Source organism: Macrobrachium rosenbergii, chromosome 51 (assembly GCF_040412425.1).
Source record: "Macrobrachium rosenbergii isolate ZJJX-2024 chromosome 51, ASM4041242v1, whole genome shotgun sequence".
Classification (NCBI taxonomy): domain Eukaryota; kingdom Metazoa; phylum Arthropoda; class Malacostraca; order Decapoda; family Palaemonidae; genus Macrobrachium; species Macrobrachium rosenbergii.
The window spans coordinates 54,140,383-54,165,382 of NC_089791.1; the positions used below are offsets into that span (position 1 = coordinate 54,140,383).

The 25,000-nt window shown below is 34.5% G+C and overlaps 1 protein-coding gene and 1 pseudogene across 1 annotated transcript; both read left to right on the top strand.

Moving 5' to 3' along the window:
* Window positions 1-25,000, top strand: part of LOC136833055 (metabotropic glutamate receptor 4-like) — a 259,896-nt pseudogene that overhangs the window by 143,411 nt on the left and 91,485 nt on the right.
* On the top strand, window positions 7,732-8,464 carry LOC136833054 (uncharacterized). The gene is made up of 2 exons (XM_067094701.1): window positions 7,732-7,913; window positions 8,053-8,464. The coding sequence occupies exons 1-2, from the start codon at window positions 7,732-7,734 to the stop codon at window positions 8,462-8,464; spliced, it is 594 nt and encodes a 197-aa protein (XP_066950802.1).

Genomic DNA, 25,000 nt, shown 5'->3' on the forward strand with positions numbered 1-25,000 from the left:
TGTCCCAAGGATTTTATTATGGAAATGGCGCGAAATGTCCCAAGGATGTTAGCATGGAAATGACGTGAATTGTCCCGAAGATTTTATTATGGAAATGGCGTAACAAATCCCAAGGTTTTTATTATGGAAATGGTGTGAAATGTCCCAAGGATTTTATTATGGAAAAAGCGTGAAATGTCCCAAGAATTTTTTTTATGGAAATGGCGTGAAATGTCACAAGGATTTTATTATGGAAATAGCGTGAATTGTCCCAAGGATTTTATTATGGAAATGACGTAAAATTACCCAAGGATTTTATTATGGAAATGGCATGAAATGTCCCAAGGATTTTATTAGAAAAATGGCGTGAAATTTACCAGGGATTTTATTATGGATGTGATCGGAAATGTCCCAAGAATTTTATTATGAAAATTACGAGAAATGTCTCAAGGAGTTTATTATGGAAGTGCCGTGAAATGTCCCAAGGATTTCATTATGAAAATGGCGTGAAATGTCACAAGGATTTTATTATGGAAATGGCGCGAAATGTCCCAATGACTTTAAAATGGAAATGACTTGAATTGTTCCAAGAATTTTATTATGGAAATGTCGCGAAATGACCCAAGGATTTTATTATGGAAATAACGTGAAATGTCCCTAGGATTTTACTATGGAAATGACGGTAAATGTCCAAAGGATTTTTTTTATCAAAATGACGTGAAATGTTCCAAGGATTTTATTATGGAAATGGCGTGCAATGTCGCAAGGATGTTATTATGGAAATGGTGTGGAATGTCCCAATGATTTTATTATGGAAATGACGTGAAATGTCCCAAGGATTTTATTATGGAAATGATGGGAAAAGTCCCAAGGATTTTATTAAGGTAATGAAGTGAAATGCCCCAAGAATTTTATTATGGAAATGGCGGGAAAAGTCCCAATGATTTTATTATGGAAAAGACGTGAAATGTCCCAAGAATTTTATTATCAAAAGGACGTGAAATGTCCCATGGATTTTATTATGCAAATAACGTGAAATGTCCCAAGGAATTTATTATGGAAATGACGTGAAATGTCTAAGGATTTTATTATGGAAATGGGGTGAAATGTCCTAAGGATTTTATTATGGAAATGACGCGAAATGTCAAAATGATTTTCTTACGGTAATGATGTGAAATGTTCCAAGGATTTTATTATAAAAATGACGCAAAAGGTCCAAAGGATTTTATTATGGAAATGACGTGAAATGTCCCAAGGATTTTATCATAGAAATGGCGTGAAATGTTCAAAGGATTTTATATGGAACTGCCGTGAAATGTCCCAAGGATTTTATTATGGAAATGGCGCGAAATCTCCCAAACATTTTATTATGGAAATGACGTGGAATGTCCCAAGGATTTTATTATGGAAATGGCGGGAGAGGTCCCAATGATTTTATTATGGAAATGACGTGAAATGTCCAAAGGATTTTGTTATGGAATTGGCGCTAAATATCCCAAAGATGTTATTATGGACATGACGTGAAATGTCCCAATGAATTATATTATGGAAATGGCGCGAAATGTCCCAAGGATTTTATTACGGATGTGGTGGGAAATGTCCCCATGATCTTATTATGGTAATGACGTCAAATGCCCCAAGAATTTTATTATGGAAATGACGTGAAATGTCCCTAGGATTTTATTATGAAATGGCATGAAATGTCCCTAGGATTTTATTATGGAAATGACGTGAAATGTCCCAATGAATTTATTTTGAAATGGCGGGAAATGTGCCAAAGGTTGTATTAAGGAAATGGCGGGAAATGTCCCAAGAATTTTATTATGGAAGTGGTGTGAAATGTCCAAAGGATTTTATTATGGAAATGACGCGAAATGTCCTACGGCTTTTATTATGGAAACAGCACGAAATATCCCAAGGAATTTATTATGGAAATGGCTTGAAATATCCCAAGGATTTTAGTATGGAAATGACGTGAAATGTCCCAAGGATTTTATTATGGAAATGGTGTGAAATGTCCCAAAGATATTATTATGGAAATAGCGTGAAATGTCCCAAGGATTTTACTACGGAAATGACGTAAAATGCCTCAAGGATTTTATTATGGAAATGATGTGAAATGTCCCAAGGATTTTATTATGGAAGTGACGTGAAATGCCCCAATGATTTTATTATAGAACTGACGCAAAATGTCCCAAGGATTTTATTAAGGAAATGGCGTAAAATGTCCCAAGGATTTTATTAGGGAAATGAGGCGAAATGTACCAAGGATTTTATTATGGAAATAACGTGAAATGTACCAAGGATTTTATTATTTAAATGGCTTGAAATGTCCCAAGGATTTTATTATGGAAATGGAGTGAAATGTCCCAAGAATTTCATTATGGAAATGGCGTGAAATGTCCCAAGGATTTTATTATGTAAATGACGTGAAAGGTCCTAAGGATTTTATTATGAAAGGGTGTGAAATGTCCCAAGAATTTTATTATGGAAATGACGTGAAATGTTTCAAGAATATTATTATGGAAATGGCACGAAATGTTCAAAGGATTTTATTATGGAAATGACGTGAAATGTCCCTAGGATTTTATTATGGAAATGACCTGAAATGTCCTAAGGATTTTATTATGGAAATGATGTGAAATATCCGAAGGATTTTATTATGGAAATGGCGTGAAATGTCCAAAGGATTTTACTGTGGAAATGCCGTGAAATATCCCAATGATTTTATTATGGAAATGGCGTGAAATGTCCCAAGGATTTTATTATGGAAATGGCACGAAATGTCCGAACGATTTTATTATGGAAATGACGTGAAATGTCCCAAGGATTTTATTATGGAAATGACGGGAAATATCCCAATGATTTTATTATGAAAATGGCGTGAAATGTCCCAAGGATTTTATTATGGAAATGGTGCGAAATGTCCCAACGATTTTATTATGCAAATGACATGAAATATCCGAAGGATTTTATTATGGGAAGGGTGTGAAATGTCCCATGGATTTTATTATGGAAATGACGTGAAATGTCACCTGGATTTTATTATGAAAATGGCTCGAAATGTCCCAATGATTTTATTATGGAAATGACGTGAAATGTTCCAAAGATTTTATTATGGAAATGGCGTGAAATATCCCAATGATTTTATTATGGAAATGGCGTGAAATGTCATAAGGATTTTATTAGAAAAGTAGCGTGCAATGTCCCAATGATTTTATTATGGATATGGCGTGAGATGTCCCAATGATTTTATTATGGAAATGACGTGAAATATCCCAGGGATTTTATTACGGAAATGACGAGAAATGTCCCAATAATTTTAGTATGGAAATGGCGCGAGATGTCCCAAGGATTTTATTATGAAAATGTTGTATAATGTCGCAGGATTTTTCATGGAAACTATGTGAAATGTCCCATGGATTATACTATGGAAATGATGTGAAATGTCCCAAGGATTTCATTATGGAAATCACGTCAAATGTCACAAGGATTTTATTATGGAAATGGTGTTCAATGTCGCCAGGATTTTTTAAGGAAATAATGTGTATGTCATAAGGATTATATTAAGGGTATGAAATGTCCCAAGGATTTTGTTATGGAAATGATGTGCAATGTCCCAAGAATTTTATTATGGAAATTATGTAAAATGTCCAAGGATTTTATTATAGGACTGATGTGAAATTTCTAAGGCTTTTATTACAGAAAAGACGTGAAATGTCCCAAGGATTTTATTATGGAAATTATGTGAAATGTCTAAAGGATTTTATTATGGAGATGATGTGAAACGTCCCAAGAATTTAATTATGGAAATGACGTGAAATGTCCAAAGAATTTTGCTATGGAAATGATGTGAAACGTCCAAAGGCTTTTTTCTTAGAATTGATTTGAAATGTTCCTAGGCTTTTATTAATAAAATAAATTGAAATGTCAAAGGATTTTCTTATGGTAATGATATGAAATGTCCCAAGGATTTTATTACTGAAATGGCGTGAAATACCCCAAGGATTTTATTATGGAAAGTATGTGAAACGTCGTAAGACGCCTTGAAATGTCCCAGGGATTTTATTATGGAAATGATGTGCAATGTCCCACGGATTTTATTATGGAAAAGATGTGAAATGTATTTAGGGATTTTGTTATGGAAATGTGTGAAATATCCCAAGGATTTTGTTAAGGAAATGACGAAATGTCCCAAAGATGTTTTTTATGGAAATGATGTGAAATATCCCAAGAATTTCATTATGGAAATGATGTGAAATGTCCCAAGGATTATATAATTGAAATGGTGTGAAATGTCCAAAGGATTTTATTATGGACTTGGCGTGAAATGTCCCAAGGTTGTTATTATGGAATTGCCGTGAAGTGTCCTAAGGATTTTACTATGGAAATTGCTTGAAATAGCCCAAGGATTTTATTAGGGAAATGACGCGAAATGTCTCTAGGATTTTTTTTATGAAAATGACGTAAAATGTCCCAATGATTTTACTATGGAAATGGCGTGAAATGTCCCCAGGATTTTATTATGGAAATGGCGTGATATGTCCCAATGATTTTATAATGGGCATGACGTGAAATGTCTCAAGGATTTTATTATGGAAATGGCGTGAAAAGTACCAGGATTTTATTATGGAAATGGCGGGAAAAGTCCCAATGATTTTATTATGAAAACAACGAGAAATGTCCCAAGGATTTTATTATCAAAATGACGTGAAATATCCCAAGGATTTTATTACGGAAATGACGTGAAATGTCCCAAGGATTTTATTACGGAAATGACGTGAAATGTCCAAGGATTTTATTATGGAAATGGGGTGAAATGTCCCAAGGATTTTATTATGGATATGACACGATATGTCCCAAGGATTTTCTTACTGTAATGATGTGAAATGTCCCAAGGATTTTATTACTGAAATGACGCGAAATGCCCAAAGGATTTTACTATGGAAATGACGTGAAATGTCCCAAGGATTTTATCATGGAAATGCGTGAAATGTCCCAAGGATTTTATTATGGAACTAACGTGAAATGTCCAAAGAATTCCATTATGGAAATGACGTGAAATGTCCCTAGGATATTATGGAAATGGCGTGAAATGTCCTTAAGATTTTATTATGGAAATGACGTGAAATGTCCCAATGATTTTATTACGAAAATGGTGGGAAATGTACCAAGGGTTTTGTTAGGTATTTATGTTTATAACTACCTATTACCAGAGGTTATATTTGTGTTTACAGATACTTACTACTCATTAAGCATAACTACCCTGTTAACTATTTTGTCTTCTTTTAAACTGTATATCATTATAAGTTAGTCTTAAAAATAAAGTCATTCAGGAAGGATCTATCAGAGTTTTGTGTCCATCCAAATATACTTCAATGGCGACGAGGAACTGACTCACGAAAGGGAAAATTAAAGGATGGCGCATTTGGGTAATATAGCAGCAGATGACAAATCCGAGGACTTTGAAGATTATGTCGAAAGGTTTGATCAGTTCTGCTTAGCAAATGACATAACAGAGGAAGATAAGAAACGGGCAGTTTTCTTGAGCGCCGTCGGCGCTCCTACATATGGACTTCTGAAAACATTGCTTGCCCCCTAATAAGCCTCATCAAGGACTTATCGAGAACTTACTGAGCTTTTGAAAAATCACCTCCACCCAAACCCTTCCCCTGATAGCTGAACGTTTCAAGTTTTACAATAGGAAACAACGTCCAGGAGAATCCATCACTGGTTATGCAACGGAGCAACGGAAATTGGCGGAAACATGTCAGTTTGGTGCTTTTCAAGAGGAAGTTTTAAGAGACTTGTTTGTTATTGGATTGGCCAACCGCTCGGCACAGAGGAAACTATTAAGTGAACAGGAGCTTGACTTAAAGAAAGCATTTTCGATTGCGCTAAGTCAGGAAATGGCGGATGAAAACGTCACGAAGACTCAGGGTCAAACTCAGGAGGTGAAAAAAAGTTGTTGGGCCGAAAGCTTCTCTCCTTGAGTGTTACCGTTGCGGGAAGACAAACCATAAGGCTGATGTTTGTTTCCATAAGGATACTGAGTGTAATGGGTGTCATAAAAGGACACCTTCGTAGAATGTTGCCGAATGGAAAATCATACCACAGTCAATCGAAATTGGAAATATGGAAGACAAGGAAGGAAACGATCGACGATCAACATGGCAGAGGAGGAGACTAGCGGCTCGGAAGAAGAAAATACAGAGTGCAAACTACAGGATGAATTGGTGCATACATTGAAATACTGTGTTAAGAAAATGAAAGCAAGACACAATAAGGTTCCAGAGATAATAGTGAAGTTAAATTAAATGGGATACCAATTGATATGGAATTGGACACGGGAGCTTCTGTGTCACTGATAAGTGAAGAGTTCTACGCTAAACATCTGAAAAGTACAGTACATCAATCCAGCGATATTGTGCTGAAAACCATGACGGGAGAAAAAATAGAAGCCGTCGGGATATGCTACGTAACTATGGAAGTTCATGGACACAGAGTGGAGGAAGTGCCATTGTATGTGGTACAGGGGAATGGACCTGCCTTATTCGGTAGGGACTGGCTGCATTTTGCGAAATTTGACTGGAAAAAGTTAGCTGTAAATCATCTGCATTCTCGTATTCTGAAAACCTCAAAGTTAGAAGAACTGTTAAGGAAATATGGTGACGTCTTTGATGGTGAACTGGGTACAGCCAAAAATATAAAGGCTCATATTCGTGTAAGAAAGGATGCAAAACCAATCTTTTATAAAGCGAGGACAGTTCCTTATGCAATCAGGGATGCTGTGAATGCAGAACTTAAAAGACTAGAATTGGAAGGAATTATTGAAAAAGTTGACTATAGTGAGTGGGCGGCACCGATAGTGCCAGTTTCAAAAGACAATGGTTCTATTAGGATCTGTGGTGACTTAAAGGTCACCATAAATCGTTATGTGGAAAACCCTGAACATCAATGCCAAATCAGATGAACTATACCAGCGACTGAACGGTGGAAAAAACTTTCTCAAAGTTGGATTTATCGCAAGCTTATCAGCAAGTGGAATTAGATGAGGAATCTAGAAATATGTCACGATTAACACACCACTTGGTTTGTACAGATATACACGTTTACCATATGGTGTCTCAGCAGCACCACAACTTTTTCAGTCTTTAATGGATAAAGTTCTGCAAGGAGTACCTTGTGGATGCAACATAGATGATATTAGTCTTACTGGGAGAACCGAAGCTGAACATTTATACAATCTTGAAAAGGTACTTGAGCGGTTGCACATCAATGGGTTGAAATGTAATTTGTCGAAATGTGAATTTATGAAGCCCTCCTTGAAATATTTGAGTTTCATTGTGGATGAAGAGGGTATCCACATGACGGAGGATGCCATTGCAGCAGTCACGGAGGCACCAAGGCCAGAATCAAGGTCTGAAATGCAATCCTTCCTGGGGCTGGTAAACCAGTACCGTCGCTATGTGCCAAATCTCTCATCAGTCGCAGCGCCTCTCACGGAATTACTGCATAAAGACAGAAAATGGCATTGGTCAGTAGAGTGTGAAAGAGCTTTTTCGAGATTAAAGAAATGCTGACCACTGAAACAGGAGTATTAGTGCACTATGATTTGAGTAAACCTGTGACGTTGGCAGTAGATGCATCACCCAAAGGACTTGGAGCAGTGCTTTCCCATATCACCAGTAACGGAGAGACCAATTACTTATGCATCAAGAATGTTAACACCCAATGAAATCAGTTACAACTATGAATACCATTGAGATCATGCGGCGGGTATTTGCTCAGCATGGGGTTTGTGTAGAGCTCGTGTCTGATAATGGAAGACAGTTTGTGGCTGAGGAATTTAAAGAGTTCATGACCCAAAATGGTGTAAAGCATATACTGATACCGCTTATCACCCAAGCAGTAATGGGCAGGCCGAAAATACAGTAAGAACATTCAAACAAAGGAATGATAGAGGGCGATGAGAACATTGCAATCGTGTAATACATCTTTAAATACCAAGTTGTGTCAATTTCTGCTAACTTACCGAACTACCCTCACTGTACAACAAATGCACGCCTGCAGAAACATGGGTCGGCAGTTACGCACTCGCCTTGATTTACTATTACCCAGATGCATCGCAGCGATTGAAAGAAAAGCCTCAGAGAACGAAACCAATTGGAACTCGATATGTACAACTGGTTCAGGATTATCGTCAAAATACCAAGAAGGGCATATGGACTCGAGGAGTTGTGTTCTTAAATTGGGTCCATGCACATACAATGTACAAGTGGACGGTAACTTAGTATGGAAGAGGCATATTGATCAAATGAGACTGATACTCAATGATTCTCAAGATAACAAAAATGAACTTTTAGCACTTGATTTTCAGATTGGTCATTCTATCAGACCCACCATTGCCAAAGAGTTCATAAATACTCGTGAAGAAGTTAGCGATGCAGTTGCAGGTGCAGAGAAGAATGAATCCCAAATGTAGAAGAAAAGGAGCGCAGCTGCAGAAAAAATATCAGGAAATGAAAATGGTAAAACTTCTGATGACTCACCTGATAGATCGATATCTGAATTACAAAACTTCTGAAGGTCTAACAGACAAAGTAGACCACCTGACTATTTTAGAATGGAAAATGATTAATAGTATTATGCATGTTTTTGTATTATTTATTCAAAGCTATGCCACCATTTAATTATTGATTGCTTTATCCTTTTATTTGCTTTAATCTTTCATTCTTTTCCCGAGGGGAAAAGGTGCTAAATATTTATGTTTTATAACTACCTATTACCAGAGGTTATATTTGTGTTTTACAGATACTTACTACTCATTAAGCATAACTACCCTGTTAACTATTTTGTCTTCTTTTAAACTGTATATCATTATAAGTTAGTCTTAAAAATAAAGTCATTCAGGAAGGATCTATCAGAGTTTTGTGTCCATCCAAATATACTTCAGGTTTTATTAAGGAAATGGCGGGAAATGTCCCAAGGATTTTATTATGGAAGTGGTGTGAAATGTCCCAAGGATTTTATTATGGAAATGACGTGAAATGTCCCAAGGATTTTATTATGGAAAAAGCACGAAATATCCTGAAGACTTTATTATGGAAATGGGTTGAAATGTCCCAAGGATTTTATTATCAAAATGACGTGAAATTTCCCAAGGATTTCATTATGGAAATAGCTCGCAATGTCCCAAGGATTTTATTATGGAAATGGCGTGAGATGTCCAAAGGATTTTATTATGGAAATAGCGGGAAATGTCCCAAGGATTTTTATTACGGAAATAACGTAAAATATCCTAAGGATTTTATTACGGAAATGGCACGAAATGCCCCAAGTATTTTATTATGAAAATGGCATGAAATGTCCCAAGGAATTTATTATGGAAGTGACATGAAGTGTGCCAAGAATTTTATGATGAAAATGGCGTGAAATGACTCAAGGATTTTATGATGGAAGTGACTTGAAATGTCCCAAGGATTTTATTATGAAAATGGCGTGAAATGTCCCAAGGATCTTATTATGGAAATGATGTGAAATGTCAAAAGGATTTTATTATGGAAATAATGTAAAATGTCCTAAGATTTTACTATGGAAATTACGTGAAATGTTCCAAGGATTTTATTATGGAAATGGCGTGAAATGTCCCAAGGATTTTATTATGGAAATGACGTGAAAAGTCTTAAGGATTTTATAATGGAAATGGCGCGAAATGGCTCAAGGATTTTATTATGGAAATGACCTGAAATGTCCCAAGGATTTTATTATGGAAATGGAACGAAATGTCCCAGGGATTTTATTATGGAAATGGCGTGAAATGTCCAAAGGATTTTATAATAGAAATGACGCCAAATGTCCCAAGGATTTTATTAATGAAATGGCGTAAAATGTCCCAAGGATTTTATTATGGAAATGAGGCGAAATGTACCAAGGATTTATTATGGAAATGCCGTGAAATATCCCAATGATTTTATTATGGAAATGCCGTGAAATGTCCCAAGAATTTTATTATGGAAATGACACGAAATGTCCTAAGGATTTTATTATGGAAATGACGTGAAATATCCCAAGGATTTTATGGAAATGATGTGAAATATCCCAAAGATTTTATTATGGAAATGGCGTGAAATGTCCCAAGGATTTTATTATGAAAATGGCGTGAAATGTCCCCATGATTTTATTATGGAAATGGTGCGAAATGTCCCAAGGATTTTATTATGGAAATGACATGAAATATCCCAAGGATTTTATTATGGAAAGGGTGTGAAATGTCCCAAGGATTTTATTATGGAAATGACGTGAAATGTCCCAAGGATTTTATTATGGAAATGACGTGAAGTGTCCCTAGGATTTTATTGTGGAGATGACGTGAAATATCCCAATGATTTCATTATGAAAATGGCGTGAAATGTCCCAAGAATTTTATTATGAAAATGGCGTGAAATGTCCTAATGATTTTATTATGGAAGTGGTGCGAAATGTCCCAACGATTTTATTATAGAAATGACGTGAAATGTCCCAAGGTTTTTATTATGGAAAGGGTGTGAAATGTCCCAAGGATTTTATTAGAAAAATGGCGTGAAATTTACCAGGGATTTTATTATGGAAATGGCACAAAATGTCCCAAGGTTTTTATTATGGAAATGGCGAGAAATGTCCCAAGGATTGTTTTTATGGAAATGGCGTGAGATGTCCCAAGGATTTTATTATGGAAATAGCGTGAAATGTCTCAAGGATTTTTTACGGAAATGACGTAAAATGTCCTAAGGATTTTATTATGGAAATGGCACGAAATGTCCCAAAGATTTTATTATGAAAATGGCATGAAATGTCCCAAGGATTTTATTATGGAAGTGACTTGATATGTGCCAAGAATTTTATTTTGAAAATGGCGCGAAGCGTCTCAAGGATTTTATGATGGGAGTGACTTGAAATGTCCCAAGGATTTTATAATGAAAATGGCGCGAAATGTCCCAAGGATTTTATTATGGAAATGACGTGAAATGTCAAAAGGATTTTATGATGGAAATGGTACGAAATGTCCCAAGGATTTTAATATGGAAATGACCTGAAATGGCCCAAGGATTTAATTACGGAAATGGCGCAAAATGTCCTAAGGATTTTTTTATGGAAATGACGTGAAATGTCCCGAGGATTTTAGTATGGAAATATTGTAAAATGTCCCAAGGATTTTCTACTATGGAAATTACGTGAAATGTCCCAAGGATTTTATTATGGAAATGGCGTGAAATGTACCAAGGATTTTAGTATGGGAATGTCGTGAAATGTGCCAAGGATTTTATCATGGAAATGGCGCGAAATGGCTCAAGGATTTTATTATGGAAATTACCTGAAATGTCCCAAGGATTTTATTATGGAAATGACGCGAAATGTCCCAGGGATTTTATTATGGAAATGGCGGGATATGTCCGAAGGATTTTATTACAGAAATGACGCCAAATGTCCCAATGATTTTATTAATGAAATGGCATAAAATGTCCCAAGGATTTTATTACGGAAATGAGGCGAAATGTACCAAGGATTTATTGTGGAAATGCCGTGAAATATCCCAACGATTTTATTATGGAAACGGCGTGAAATGTCCAAAGAATTTTATTATGGAAATGGCGTGAAATGTCCCAAGGATATTATTTTGGAAATGACGTGAAATGTCCCAAGGATTTTATGGAAATAACGTGAAATATCCCAATGATTTTGTCACGGAAATGGCGTGAAATGTCCCAAGGATTTTATTATGAAAATGGCGTGAAATGTCTCAATGATTTTATTAAGGAAATGGTGCGAAATGTCCCAATGCTTTTATTATGGAAATGTCGTGAGATGTCCAAATGATTTTATAATGGAAATGACGTGAAATGTCCAAAGGATTTTATTGTGAAAATGACGTGAAATGTCCCAATAATTTTAGTATGGAAATGGCGCAAGATGTCCCATGGATTTTATTATGAAAATATTGTACAATGTCGTAGGATTTTTCATGGAAATTATGTGAAATGTCCCAAGGATTATACTATGGAAATTATGTGAAATGTCCCAAGGATTTTATTACGGAAATCACGTGAAATGTCACAAGGATTTTATTATGGAAATGGTGTGCAATGTCGCCAGATTTTTATGGAAATAACGTGTATAGCCCAAGAATCATATCATGGGTATAAAATGTCGCAAGGATTTTGTTATGGAAATCACGTGAAATGTCACAAGGATTTTATAATGGAAATGATGTGCAATGTCCCAAGAATTTTATTATGGAAATGATGTAAAATGTCCGAGGATTTTATTATAGGACTGATGTGAATTTTCTGGGGATCTTATTACAGAAATGACATGAAATGTCCCAAGGATTTTATTATGGAAATTATGTAAAATATCTGAAGGATTTTATTACGGAGATGATGTGAAACGTCCCAAAAACTGAATTATGGAAATTACGTGAAAAAACCAAAGGATTTTGTTATGGAAATGATGTGAAACGTCCAAAGAATTTTTCCATGCAATTGATTTAAAATGTTTCTAGGATTTTATTTTGGAAATGATGCGAAATGTCCAAAGGATTTTCTTATGGTAATATAGAAATGCCCCAAGGATTTTATAACAGAAGTGACGTGAAATACCCCAAGGATTTTATTACAGAAGTGACGTGAAATACCCCAAGGATTTTATTATGGAAAGTATGTGAAACGTCCTAAGACGCCGTGAAATGAACCAAGGATTTTATTATGGAAATGATGTACAATGTCCCAAAAATTTTATTATGGAAAAGATGTGAAATGTCCCTAGGGATTTTGTTATAGAAATGATGTGAAATGTCCCAAGGATTTTGTTAAGGAAATGGAGAAATGTCCCAAAGATTTTTTTATGGAAATGATGTGAAATATCCCAAGAATTTCATTATGGAAATGATGTGAAATGTCCCAAGGGTTATATCATTGAAATGGCGTGAAAAGTACCAACGATTTTATTACGGAAATGGCGTGAAATGCCCCAAGGATATTATTATGGAAATGGCTTGAAGTGTCCCAAGGATTTTATTATGAAAATGTCGTGAAATGTCCCAGGATTTTTTTACGGAAATCACGTGAAATGTCCCAAGGATTTTATTATGGAAATGGCGCGAAATATCCCAAAGATTTTATTATGGAAATGACGTGAAATGTGTCAAGGATTTTATTATGGAAATGATGTGAAATGTCCCAAGGATTTTATTATGAAAAATGACGTGAAATGTCCCAAGGATTTTATTATGGAAATGGCGCCAAATGTCCCAAGGATTTTATTATGGAAATGACCTAAAATGCCCCAAGGATTTTATGGAAATGACGCGAAATGTCCCAAAGATTTTATTATGGAAATAGCGTGAAATGTCCCAAGGATTTTATTATGGAAATGGCGAGAATAGTCCCAAGGATTTTATTATAAAAATGGCGTGAAATACCCCAATGATTTTATTATGAAAATGACGTGAAATGTCCCAGGGATTTTATTATGGAAATAATGCGAAATGTCCCAAGGATTTTATTATCGAAATGGCGTGAAATGTCCCAAGGATTTTATTAAAAAAATGGCGTGAAATAACCAAATGATTTTATTATGAAAATGGCGTGAAATGTCCAAAGGATTTTATTATGGAAATGACGCGTAATGTCTCAAGGATTTTATTATGGGAATGGCGTGAAATGTCCGAATGATTTTATTATGGAAATGACGTAAAATGTCCAAAGGATTTTATTATAAAAATGGCGTGAAATGTCCCAATGATTTTATTATGAAAATGGCGTGAAATGTCCCAGGGATTTTATTATGGAAATAATGCGAAATGTCCCAAGGATTTTATTATGGAAATGGAGTAAAATGTCCCAAGGATTTTATTATAAAAATGGCGTGAAATGGCCCAATGATTTTATTATGAAAATGGCGTGAAATGTCCAAAGGATTTTATTATGGAAATGACGCGAAATGTCTTAAGGATTTTATTATGGGAATGGCGTGAAATGTCCCAAGGATTTTCTTATGGAAATGACGTGAAATGTCCAAAGGATTTTATTATGGAAATGACGTGAAATGTCTAAAGGATTTTATTAAGGAAATGGCGTAAAATGTCGCAAGGATTTTATTATGGAAATGGCGCGAAATGTTTAAAGGATTTTATTATGGAAATGACGTGAAATGTCTCAAGGATTTTATTATGGAAATGACGTGAAATGTCCCAATGAATTATATTATGGAAATGACGTGAAATGTCCAAAGGATTTTACTATGGAAATGAGGTGAAATGTCCCAAGGATTTTATTATGGAAATGACGTGAAATATCCCTAGGAATTTTATTATGGAAATGACGTGAAATGTCCCAAGGATTTTATTATGGAAATGGCGTGAAATGTCCCAAGGATTTTATTATGGAAATGACGTGAAATGTCACAAGGTTTTATTATGGAAATGGTGCGAATGCCCCAAGGTTTGTATTATGGAAATGGCACGAAATGTCCCAAGGATTTTATTGTGGAAGTGGCGTGAAATGTCCCAAGGATTTTTTTATGGATATGATGCGAAATGTCCAAAGGATTTTATTATGGAAATGACGTGAAATGTCCCACGGATTTCATTATGGAAATGACGTGAAATGTCCCAAGGATTTCATTAGGGAAATGACGTGAAATGTCCCAAGGATTTTACTATGGAAATGACGTGAAATGTCCCAAGGATTTTATTATGGAAATGGCGTGAAATGTCCCTAGGGATTTTATAATGGAAATGACGTGAAATGTCTAAAGGATTTTATTATAAAAATGGTTTGGAATGTCCTAAGGATTTCATTATGGAAATGACGTGAAATGTCTCATGGATTATATTATGGAAATGACGTGAAATGTCCCAAGGATTTTATTACGGAAATGACGTTAAATGTCCCAAGGATTTTATTATGGAAATGACGTGAAATGTCCAAAGGATTTTATTATGGAAACGACGTGAAATGTCCCAAGGATTTTGTTATGGAAATGACGTGAAATGTCCCAAGGATTTCATTATGGAAATGACGTGAAATGTCCCAAGGATTTTATTATGAAATGACGTGAAATGTCCCAAGGATTTTATTGTGGAAAAGGCGTGAAATGTCCCAAGGATTTTATTATGGAAATGGCGTGAAATATCTCAATGATTGTATTATGGAAATGGCGTGAAATGTCCCAAGTATTTTATTATGGAAATGGCGTGAAATGTCCCAAGGATTTTATTATGGAAACGGCGTGAAATGTCCCAGTGATTTTACTATGGAAATGGTGCGAAATGTCCCAAGGATTTTATTATGAAAATGCTGGGCAATGTCGTAGGATTTTCCATGGAAATTATGTGAAATGTCCCAAGGATTATATTATGGAAATGATGTGAAATGTCCCAAGGATTTCATTATGATAAGTATGTGTAAAACGTTCCAAGAATTCATTATGCAAGTGCCGTGAAATGTCCTAAGGATTTTATTATGGAAATGATGTGCAAAGTTCCAAGGATTTTATTATGGAAATGATGTGAAATGTCCCTCGGGATTTTGTTACGGAAATGATGTGAAATTTCCCAAGGATATTGTTAAGGAAATGACATGAAATGTCCCAAAGTTTTAATGGGAATGATGTGAAATATCCCAAGAATTTCATTATGGAACTGATGTGAAATGTCCCAATGATTTTGTTAAGTAAATGACATGAAATGTCCCAAAGATTTTTTATGGAAATGATGTGAAATACCCCAAGAATTTCATTATGGAAATGATGTGAAATGTCCCTAGGATTATTATTACTGAAACGATGTGCAATGTCCCAAGGATTTTATTATGGAAATGATGTTCAATTTCCCAAGGATTTTGTTATGGAAATGGTGCGAATGTCCCAAGAATTTAATTATGGAAATTATGTGACATGTCCTAAGGATTTTATTTCAGAAATGATGTGCAATGTGCTACGGATTTTATTAAGGAAACGACATGAAATATCCAAAGGATTTCAACACGGAAATGATGTGAAGTGTTCCAATGATCTTATTATATATGAGAAAACTAATTTTTCTAACTCTGACCTAATAACACGAAGAACGGCGATGAATTGAAATAGCAGACCTGCCTCTTGGAAAAGTGATGTTTATAGGAATCAGGCAAAAACAAGCTCGCAGAACTCCAAAGGGTTCGTCTCTTATCGCGAAGACGTCCACGAAACCCCGTCCCAACATCCCCGAAAAATTATTCCCTTCTTAGGCAACCCCTCCATAGACTTTCATGGAATTGCATTTTGTGAATTTCATAAACACTAAAGGAAGACCAAGAGGAATATCAATGGTAACAAACGGCGTAGAATATCAAAAGGTCTTTTCATCCTTTTAAACACGACCGACGAACGCTGATTCCCCTTAGTTTTTTTTTTTTCTTCTTTTGTTATTAAAATGCCTTTATTCAAAGGTTTCAGGGACAAAAACACACACACACACGTGTCAAAGCGATCCCCCTGTTAGGCGTGCTTAGAAGAAAAGGGGACTCTTATAAATATGTAAATATCCCTTCGGCGGAAATTTCGATAAATATGTTTCTTTTTTCCATTTTTATTTGATATCTATTTATTACAAGTCCGCATTAAAAGATTTATTGATTAATGTGAGTGTATCGGTGGTGGAATGAAGAGAAGGATTTTAAAGAAAAAGGGGGAATGAAAAATACACATAAAGAGGAATAAATAGTTTGTTTGAAGTATAAGTTACCACGTAGATAATGACAAAAAACAGAGACGCTTACATTTTTAAAGCAAGGAAGAGACACAGTACTTAACGGAATCTTATCGGATGTTCATAATAAAAGTTAGACGTAGGTTCTAAAAAATATGTTATTTTTTATGAAAAAAATATTAGCTCTTTAAAATATTAATGTTTATGAAAAAAATATTATTTATGAAAAAATTAACTTTTGTGAAAATATGTTTTTTTTATTAGTTTTGAAAAGTATTAGTTTTATGAAAAAATTATTAGGTTTTATGAAAATATTAGTCTTTAGGAAAAATTATGCTTTTAAGAAAAAATAATAATTTCTTCTTTTATCTCTGACTTAATGTATAAACTACCAAACTTAACATTTGGATACATAAAAAATATCTTAAATATATTTATATATATACATATAAATATACATATACACACACATACATATATATGTGTGTATTTGGCTTCCTACGCCTTATTTGTAAGCCATTACAACTCACATCAATGTCCTAGGCCTGCTGGGAGTATAAGATATAATAATGCTAATAAGTAACATAATCCTTTAAGTAACAAAGAGCCTATATTACAGCCTGCACTTGAACATCTGCTAGACATCTTATAGCCAACAGTAATTCCACATAGTCCCTAACCTAAATTCAGCTGTACTTTACACTTAACATTCCATGTAAGAAATACATCTAACAAGAAAAAAATGCGCCCAAGTTTCTTCGGCGCAATCAAGTTTTCTGTACATCATATAATCAAGGCCACCGAAAATAGATCTATCCTTCAGTGGTCTTGGTATAATGCTATATGAGCCGCGGCCCATGAAACTTTAACCACGGCCGGATGGTGGCCTGGCCTATATCGTTGCCAGACGCACGATTATGGCTAACGTTAACCTTAAATATTGTAAAACTACTAAGGCTAGAGGGCTGCAATTTGGTATGTTTGATGATTGGACGGTGGATGATCAACATACCAATTTGCAGCCCTCTAGCCTCAGTAGTTTTTAAGATCTGAGGGCGGACAGAAAAAGTGCGGACAGAAAAAGTGAAACAGAAAAAAAGTGCGGACGGACAGACAAAGCCGGCACTTCTTTTAAGAAAACTAAAAACGTATCACATCTAAAATGGTAGCATAGGGAAAAATAATCATAATATGGTAGGTGGCAAGTACGTAAGTCCGCTAAGTACGGAAGTCCGTTAATCTGAGGTCTGCTAAGTTGAGAACGATTAGGTTGAGGTCCATGAAGTTGGGAAGTTACCGCATTTTACTCTCTCTTCCCACTGGCAACTTTTTTTCCCCCCACTATTTTACGCTCCTTTCCCAAGTTTCTTCCGAAATCAGATGCGATACGCAATATTCAACCGGTGCGTTCTCGTTAATTTCGAAGTCTTAAAAATCCTCGCTAATTTTTTAACTGCAAACAATACCCCTGCAATCAACTCATTAATTTCCCCGAGTTCGGATAACAATCCCTTTCTCATTCCTTAATTTCCCCTTCGCCAAAATAGTGAAAAAAGCTGCCAGTGGAAAGAGAGAGTAAAATCGCGAATCTCAAATGAATGGACTTATCTACTTATCGGACTTCTGTACATGTACTTAGCTGAATTATGCTTGCCAGCTATCATATTATGCTTATTTTTCCATATGCTACCATTTTAAACGAGTTACATTTCTAGATATATCTTACATTTGATGTTGAATGTAAAAGCACAGTTTAGTTTACCTTAGGAACTATGTGGAATTACTTTGAGCTAGACGATATCTAACAATTAAAATTCTTCCCAGGGGAGTGCATCGGTAATCATTAATTAATCTGTTATTTATCTCCTTCCTTCTCTCACCCTAATGTACTAATTTCCCCATGGAAGTCGATCATTAGTAGTTTAATTTAGACTTGTCAGCACGATAGCTCTTTTATTTCCCTACTTTTTCACGGAAGCTTCTCTCTCTCTCTCTCTAAATAATTCACACTTAACCTCTTTCGCTGCTGATATCTCCATTATATTAAATCACTGGTAGCCATTATATTAAAAGAAAAAAATAATTGCAAGCAAGATGGTGGTGATTTCACAAATCTAGCCTTTCTCTTTAAAAACTCTCTCTCTCTCTCTCTCTCTCCCTATATATATATATATATATATATATATATATATATATATATATATATATATATATATATATGGGCAATTGACGGAACATTCAAGCTATATTACCAACTTCGAATTTTAGTAAAAACAACCAAGGTAAAAATGGAGAGCAAAATGAAAAAAATCAAATATAAATGGAATTACAGATAATGTTTCAATAACAAGTAAACATTAATGAATAAGTATGATAAACATATACTAAGAGATAGAGCACTCGCGTGTTCAGAAAGATTAATAAATCTAATGCACTGATGAAATAAATATTGTAATTAAAACTGAATAATAATAAAATAATAATAATAATAATAATAATAATAAAAAATTCTTATCTTTTGTAATAATAATAATAATAATAATACATAATAATAATAATAATTAAAAGGAGAATCGGGCAATATTCCCATGCAGGTTTTGAAAAAGCTCTTAGTTGTATATATGTATATATATTTTAATACATATTTACACTAACATGACTGCGAATTTCTTCACCAGTAATAATAATAATAATAATAATAATAATAATAATAATAATAATAATAATAATAATAAAATAATAATAATAATAATAATTAAAAGCCACACAGCAAGGACATGTCCGGAGCTTGCACAGAATAACACAAAAGAGGCATGATTCAGTAGCAAAAAGCCCTCCACTGGAGCCTGTGCAAGAAACACCAGCTAGCTTAGTAATAAGTGGTACGAACACCAACCTGAGGGAGTGATAGAAAACGATCAGGCAAAGATCCTCTGGGACTATGGTATCCGAACAGATATGGTGATACATGACAATAGACCAGACGTGACGTTGATTGACAAAATCAAGAAGAAAGTATCACTCACTTATGTCGCAGTATCATGGCACATGAGAGTAGATGAGAAAGAAAGAGAAAAAATTGATAAGTATCAAGACCTGTGAATAGAAATAAGAATGATATGGGATATGCCAGTCGAAACTGTACCTATAATCATAGGAAAACTAGGCAAGATCCGAAGATCCCTGAAAAAGAACTTGGAAAAACTAGATGCCGAAGTAGCTCCAGGACTCATGCAGAAGAGCATGCTATTAGAAACAGCGCACATAGTGAGAAAAGTGATGGACTCCTATGGAGGCAGGATACAACCCGGAATCCCACAATATAAATACCAACCAGTCGAATAAGATGACTGAGATAAAAATAATAATAATAATAATAATAACAATAACCCGTTATGTGGACATGCCAAAAATGAAAACAGCATTTCAGCCTCTCTATAATACAGGAAAGAATCTAGTTGCAGAAAAATTGCAAGAGAGAAAATGCTTGTTGAGTGAGTTAATCAGATTTGGCGTTGCAATAAAAGTCAATTGCGTTAGTCTGTCAATTATGACGTTCACTTTGTCATTCTGATGAAGAAAAAACTGTTTTGACTCACTTACAGAGTGATTTAATTCCCACACACCTTTTCCTACCCGAGTCTCAAGTTAATGTTGTTTCATTCCTCTACTGAACAGGTTTGAATCATATTGAAAAGTATGTTAGTAATATTTTCCCTTTCTTTTAAGTGCTGGAGGACCTTTAAACATTTTTTTAGACTATTTTGAAATATATTAAAGCATTTTTTCTTTTATGGTTGAAACATATTAAAGAATATTTTTCTTTTACAGTGGAAATACACTAAAGAATATATTTCTTTTACGGTCGAAATATATTATCGAATATTTTTCTTTTACGGTCGAAATCTATTAAAGAATATTTTTCTTTCAAGGTCGAAATATATAAAAGAATATTTTTATTCCAAGGTCGAAATATATTAAGTAATAATTTTCTTTTGCGATCGTAATATAATAAAAAAGAATATTTTTCTTTAACGGTCGAAAAATATTAACGAACATAATTTTCTTTTACGGTCGAAAGTGTTAAGGACATTTAGTTTTTTTAAGGGTAGAGCGAAGAATTCATATTGTCAGATACATCAAACATTCCTTAAAAGGAAAAAAATACAAGATTTTATGAAACACGTCAAGGAAAAATGTCCAGGATTCCTTCATAACATAAAAAAATAAATAAATAAAAGGTATCTCAGCCTATATGAGCAAAACGTATGAGGAAAAAATTGCAATTTTTCAGCAACGTCATCAAAGACTCTGCAATATCGGAAAATAATCGTGCAACAAAGGGGAGCTTTGCTTATACGTATATACTAGTTTTTCGTTCGTCGAAAAAATCTCACAATTGAAAATTTCTCTCCGATGGAAGAAGGATGATGAGAAACTAGGAAGTGATGAGAGTGACACTTTAATTCTCATTATTTCAACTAATCTGAATTCTTTCCCTGTGAATAGGAATTATGTGGAGAGAGAGAGAGAGAGAGAGAGAGAGAGAGAGAGAGAGAGAGAGAGAGAGAGAGAGAGAGAGAGATCGTTTAATTCTCATTATTTTGACTAATCTTAATTCTTTCCTGTGAACAGGAGACCTTACAGTTCCCCCAGAGAGAGAGAGAGAGAGAGAGAGAGAATCAGCCTTCATTAACTCGTTACAATAAACACCTGGACAATGGAGCACGTTGTTAGCGAGATGAAAAGGCTTCTGGTACAATACACATGACAATTCTTCCTTTTGAAGAGAAGAAGATCAGTCTCTCATTAGCTCGCTTCTCTCTCTCTCTCCTTTTCCTCTATGAAGTTTTTCAGTCTCTTTCCCCGAGTTTTTCAAAGGAAGAATGTATCGCAAAAGGCGGTAGGAGATTAATTAATTAAGGCAGTTTATTTTTCACACGTTAGTAGCCTTTGTTTGCTTGCGACAAATCCCAATTCAAGACTCTGCTACTTTCTCTTGCTACTGTGCTACTTTCTCTTGTTACTTTGCCATTTTCTCTGGTACGTGGCTATTTTCTCGTCACTTTTGCTACTTATTTTTCTTAATTTGCTACTTTATCTTGCTACTTTGCTTTCTCCTGTTATTTTGCTACTTTCTGTCGCTACTTTACTGCATTCTCATGTTACTTTCGCTACTTTCTCTTGTTAATTTGACGCTTTCTCTTGTGACTTTGCTGCTTCTCTCGTTACTTTGCTATTTACTCTTGTTACTTTGGTAATTTCTCTTATTACTCTGCCACTTTCTCTTGCTACTTTGCCACTTTCTCTAGTTAATTTGCTACTTTCCCACTTTCTCTTGTTACTTTGCTACTTTCTGTTGCCATTTTGCTTTCTCTTGTTACTTTGTTATGTTCTCTTGTTACCTTGGTTATATTCTCTTGCTACTTTGCTACTTTCTCTAGTTACTTTGCTACCTAATCTTGTTATCTTTGCTACTTTCTCTTGTTACTTTGCTACCTTCTCGTGTTATTTCGCTACTTTGTCCTGGAATTTTACTACTTACTCTTGTTACTTTTGCTACTCTCTCTTGCTAATTTTTCATGCTGCTTTGCTACTTTCTCTGGTTACTTTGCTATTTCTTTTGTTTCATAAGTTTTTCTTGGGTGAATTTCTAAGAACTATGAAGATACCATTTCATAAGCATCCAATTTATTACTTTGTACGATTTCTATAATTTGACTGATTTCCAGAGAAATCCACTAACATACAAGCAAAGCAAAGCAAAGCAAAACAAACGACGAATTTCAATCGAATCATAACCTATTTGCGATTGTTAAACTAGGCCAGCATATTGTTTGCCATCCGGACGCCAGAAAATTCATCCAAACAGTAATTCATTATACTCGCTCAAAAAAAGTTAGAGTCCAGTTCCAGGGAATAAATGTCGATTTGAATTCTATTTGGATTTTATTCTGATCGTGCAATCGGGCAATTGACAGCCAATTTCCCTCTAATATTTCTTTTAAACAGATTGTTTATAAAAAAAAAAAACATGGCCTCTTTTTCAAGTGTAATCTGTTTCGGCACAATTGTTTTTCGCAACCCGAAATTTCTTGTTGAGTGTTTACTGTTGTCAAATATAATTTTACCTGTGTCTGTGGTGGTTTAAATATTGTGTATTTATAGAGCAAAATATTAGTCGAGTGAATAAAATTGGTTGAATTTCATGTATCTTATGCAGTTTTGTCAACATTTTCTTACACATCTCAACACACACATACTTACACTATATATATATGTATATATATATATATATATATATATATATATATATATATATATATATATATATATATATATATATATATATATATATATATATATATATATATATATATATATACATAAATAATCAACTAGTCACTTTTACCAGATACATATTTAATTGTAAAAATCACAATGCCCTCTTAACTTCTCGATTTCTTCACAACTTTTTGCATACGCTTGTTACGACAAAGCCTGAGATACAAATGCAAGAATCTGAAGAAATTCTGGCGTCTATAGCGGGATTCGAACTCCCATCCGGAGTATCAGAACGAGGGTTCGAAACTGGCTACGGACTTCATAAGTTCTTATTATTCATTTGCATCTCAGGCTTTAGAGTGACAAGCGTATTCAAAATAGTGTGATGGATTCTAGTAGTTGAGAGGGCATTGTGGGTATTACAATTTCGCATTTGAAAATGTTGTTCCTTTTATGTATTTATCTATTAATTAGTAAACTTTTTTTCTAATAAGTAATATATCTTCTTTCTGCATTTCCTGTTTCCTTCTGTTACTTCTTTCAAACGAATACCATATTCTTTGGAAGCTTGGGTTTCAAGTCAATGGCCCCTGTGGGCTTGTTCCATTTGAGTAAGGTTCAACTCCTGAATAATAATAATAATAATAATAATAAATAATAATAATAATAATAATAATAATAATAATAATAATAATAATAATAATAATAATAATAATAAGTGATTTAATTAAGAATGTTTTGCAATTCTAAAGCTCAGAGTATTTACACTATCCTTACAATAATATATATTTTCTTCAGAGCAATATTGTGCAGTTTAAATTCCAATCTTTTTTTTAATCATTTTAAACTATTTAAATTTAGTCTTCTTGTTTTTTTTTTATAGTTTGAGAGTTAAAACTGTCCTCAACTTTTAATAATCGCATCATACTTTTTTATAACTTTTTCTATAGTTCTATGCAATGCGGTGCAACTGAAAGCATCTAGCATATGCAACCATTTCATTTTTCTTCCTCACATCACAAGTAATATAACTTTTCCGAGTTGCATCAATTGCCTGTGAATAGTCACGTTCGTAAATTTATTTTTCGAATTGCTTTTTCGGGAGGAAGCAATTTCACAAACTCTAATCATTTATTTTGAAAAGGCAAAATTTACACAACGGGTCAATTTCACTCAGTTGTTCCACTTCTCGCTTTACGAACTTCACAGGTACATGACGTGAGTGGCTGAGGTCTGACTGAATCTGTGTAAATGAGTAGGGTTCTATTTTGAGGGGTTCAGATAGAGCTCTTATTTTTTCGGTTTTATTTAGAGCTCTTATTTTTAGGTTTTAGATAGATAGAGCTTTTATTTTTCTATTTTAAATAGAGCTCTTATTTTGGGGGCTTCAGACAGAGCCCTAAATTCTAGATAGAGCTATAATTTTTTTTAGTTTTAGATGAAGCTCTTATACTTTGGTTTTAGACAGAGCTCTTATTTACCGGTTTTAGATAGATGGAACTCTTAATTGGTTTCTAGAGAACTCTTAATTTTTTCTGTATTTATATAGAGGTCTTAATTTCCGATAGAATTCTTATTTATTGGGCTTTAGATACAGTTCTTATTTTTCAGTTTAAGATAGAACTCTTACTTTTTGGTTTTAAATAGAGCTCTTATTTTTTCTGAGTGACTGAGGAAAAATACCGTTTTTCCTCCAAGATTCACAAGAGAGAGAGAGAGAGAGAGAGAGAGAGAGAGAGAGAGAGAGAATATGCCCTCCAGGGATTATAGCCGCCCGGATTCGGATTCCAGCTTGTCGGGATTACAACATTCGGTCGGATATGTTCCACGGGATTACAGCCATCCGGATTATGGTCAGCAGGAGATTACAAGCTTCAAGAGAAAAAAGTCATTGGGATTACGACTGGGATCACTCTCGTCCACATTACAGCCTCCTGACAAATTTCCTTCGGGATTATAATTTTCGGGATTTTTGTATGGTGGGATTACAGCGTTCGAAAGGGCATG

Excerpts from the sequence above, each read along its gene's own strand:
- LOC136833054 (XM_067094701.1), top strand. The coding sequence starts at position 7,732 with ATGAATACCATTGAGATCATGCGGCGGGTATTTGCTCAGCATGGGGTT. Across the intron at positions 7,914-8,052 it reads ATGGGCAGGCCGAAAATACA|AAACATGGGTCGGCAGTTAC; the intron begins GTAAGAACATTC and ends GCACGCCTGCAG.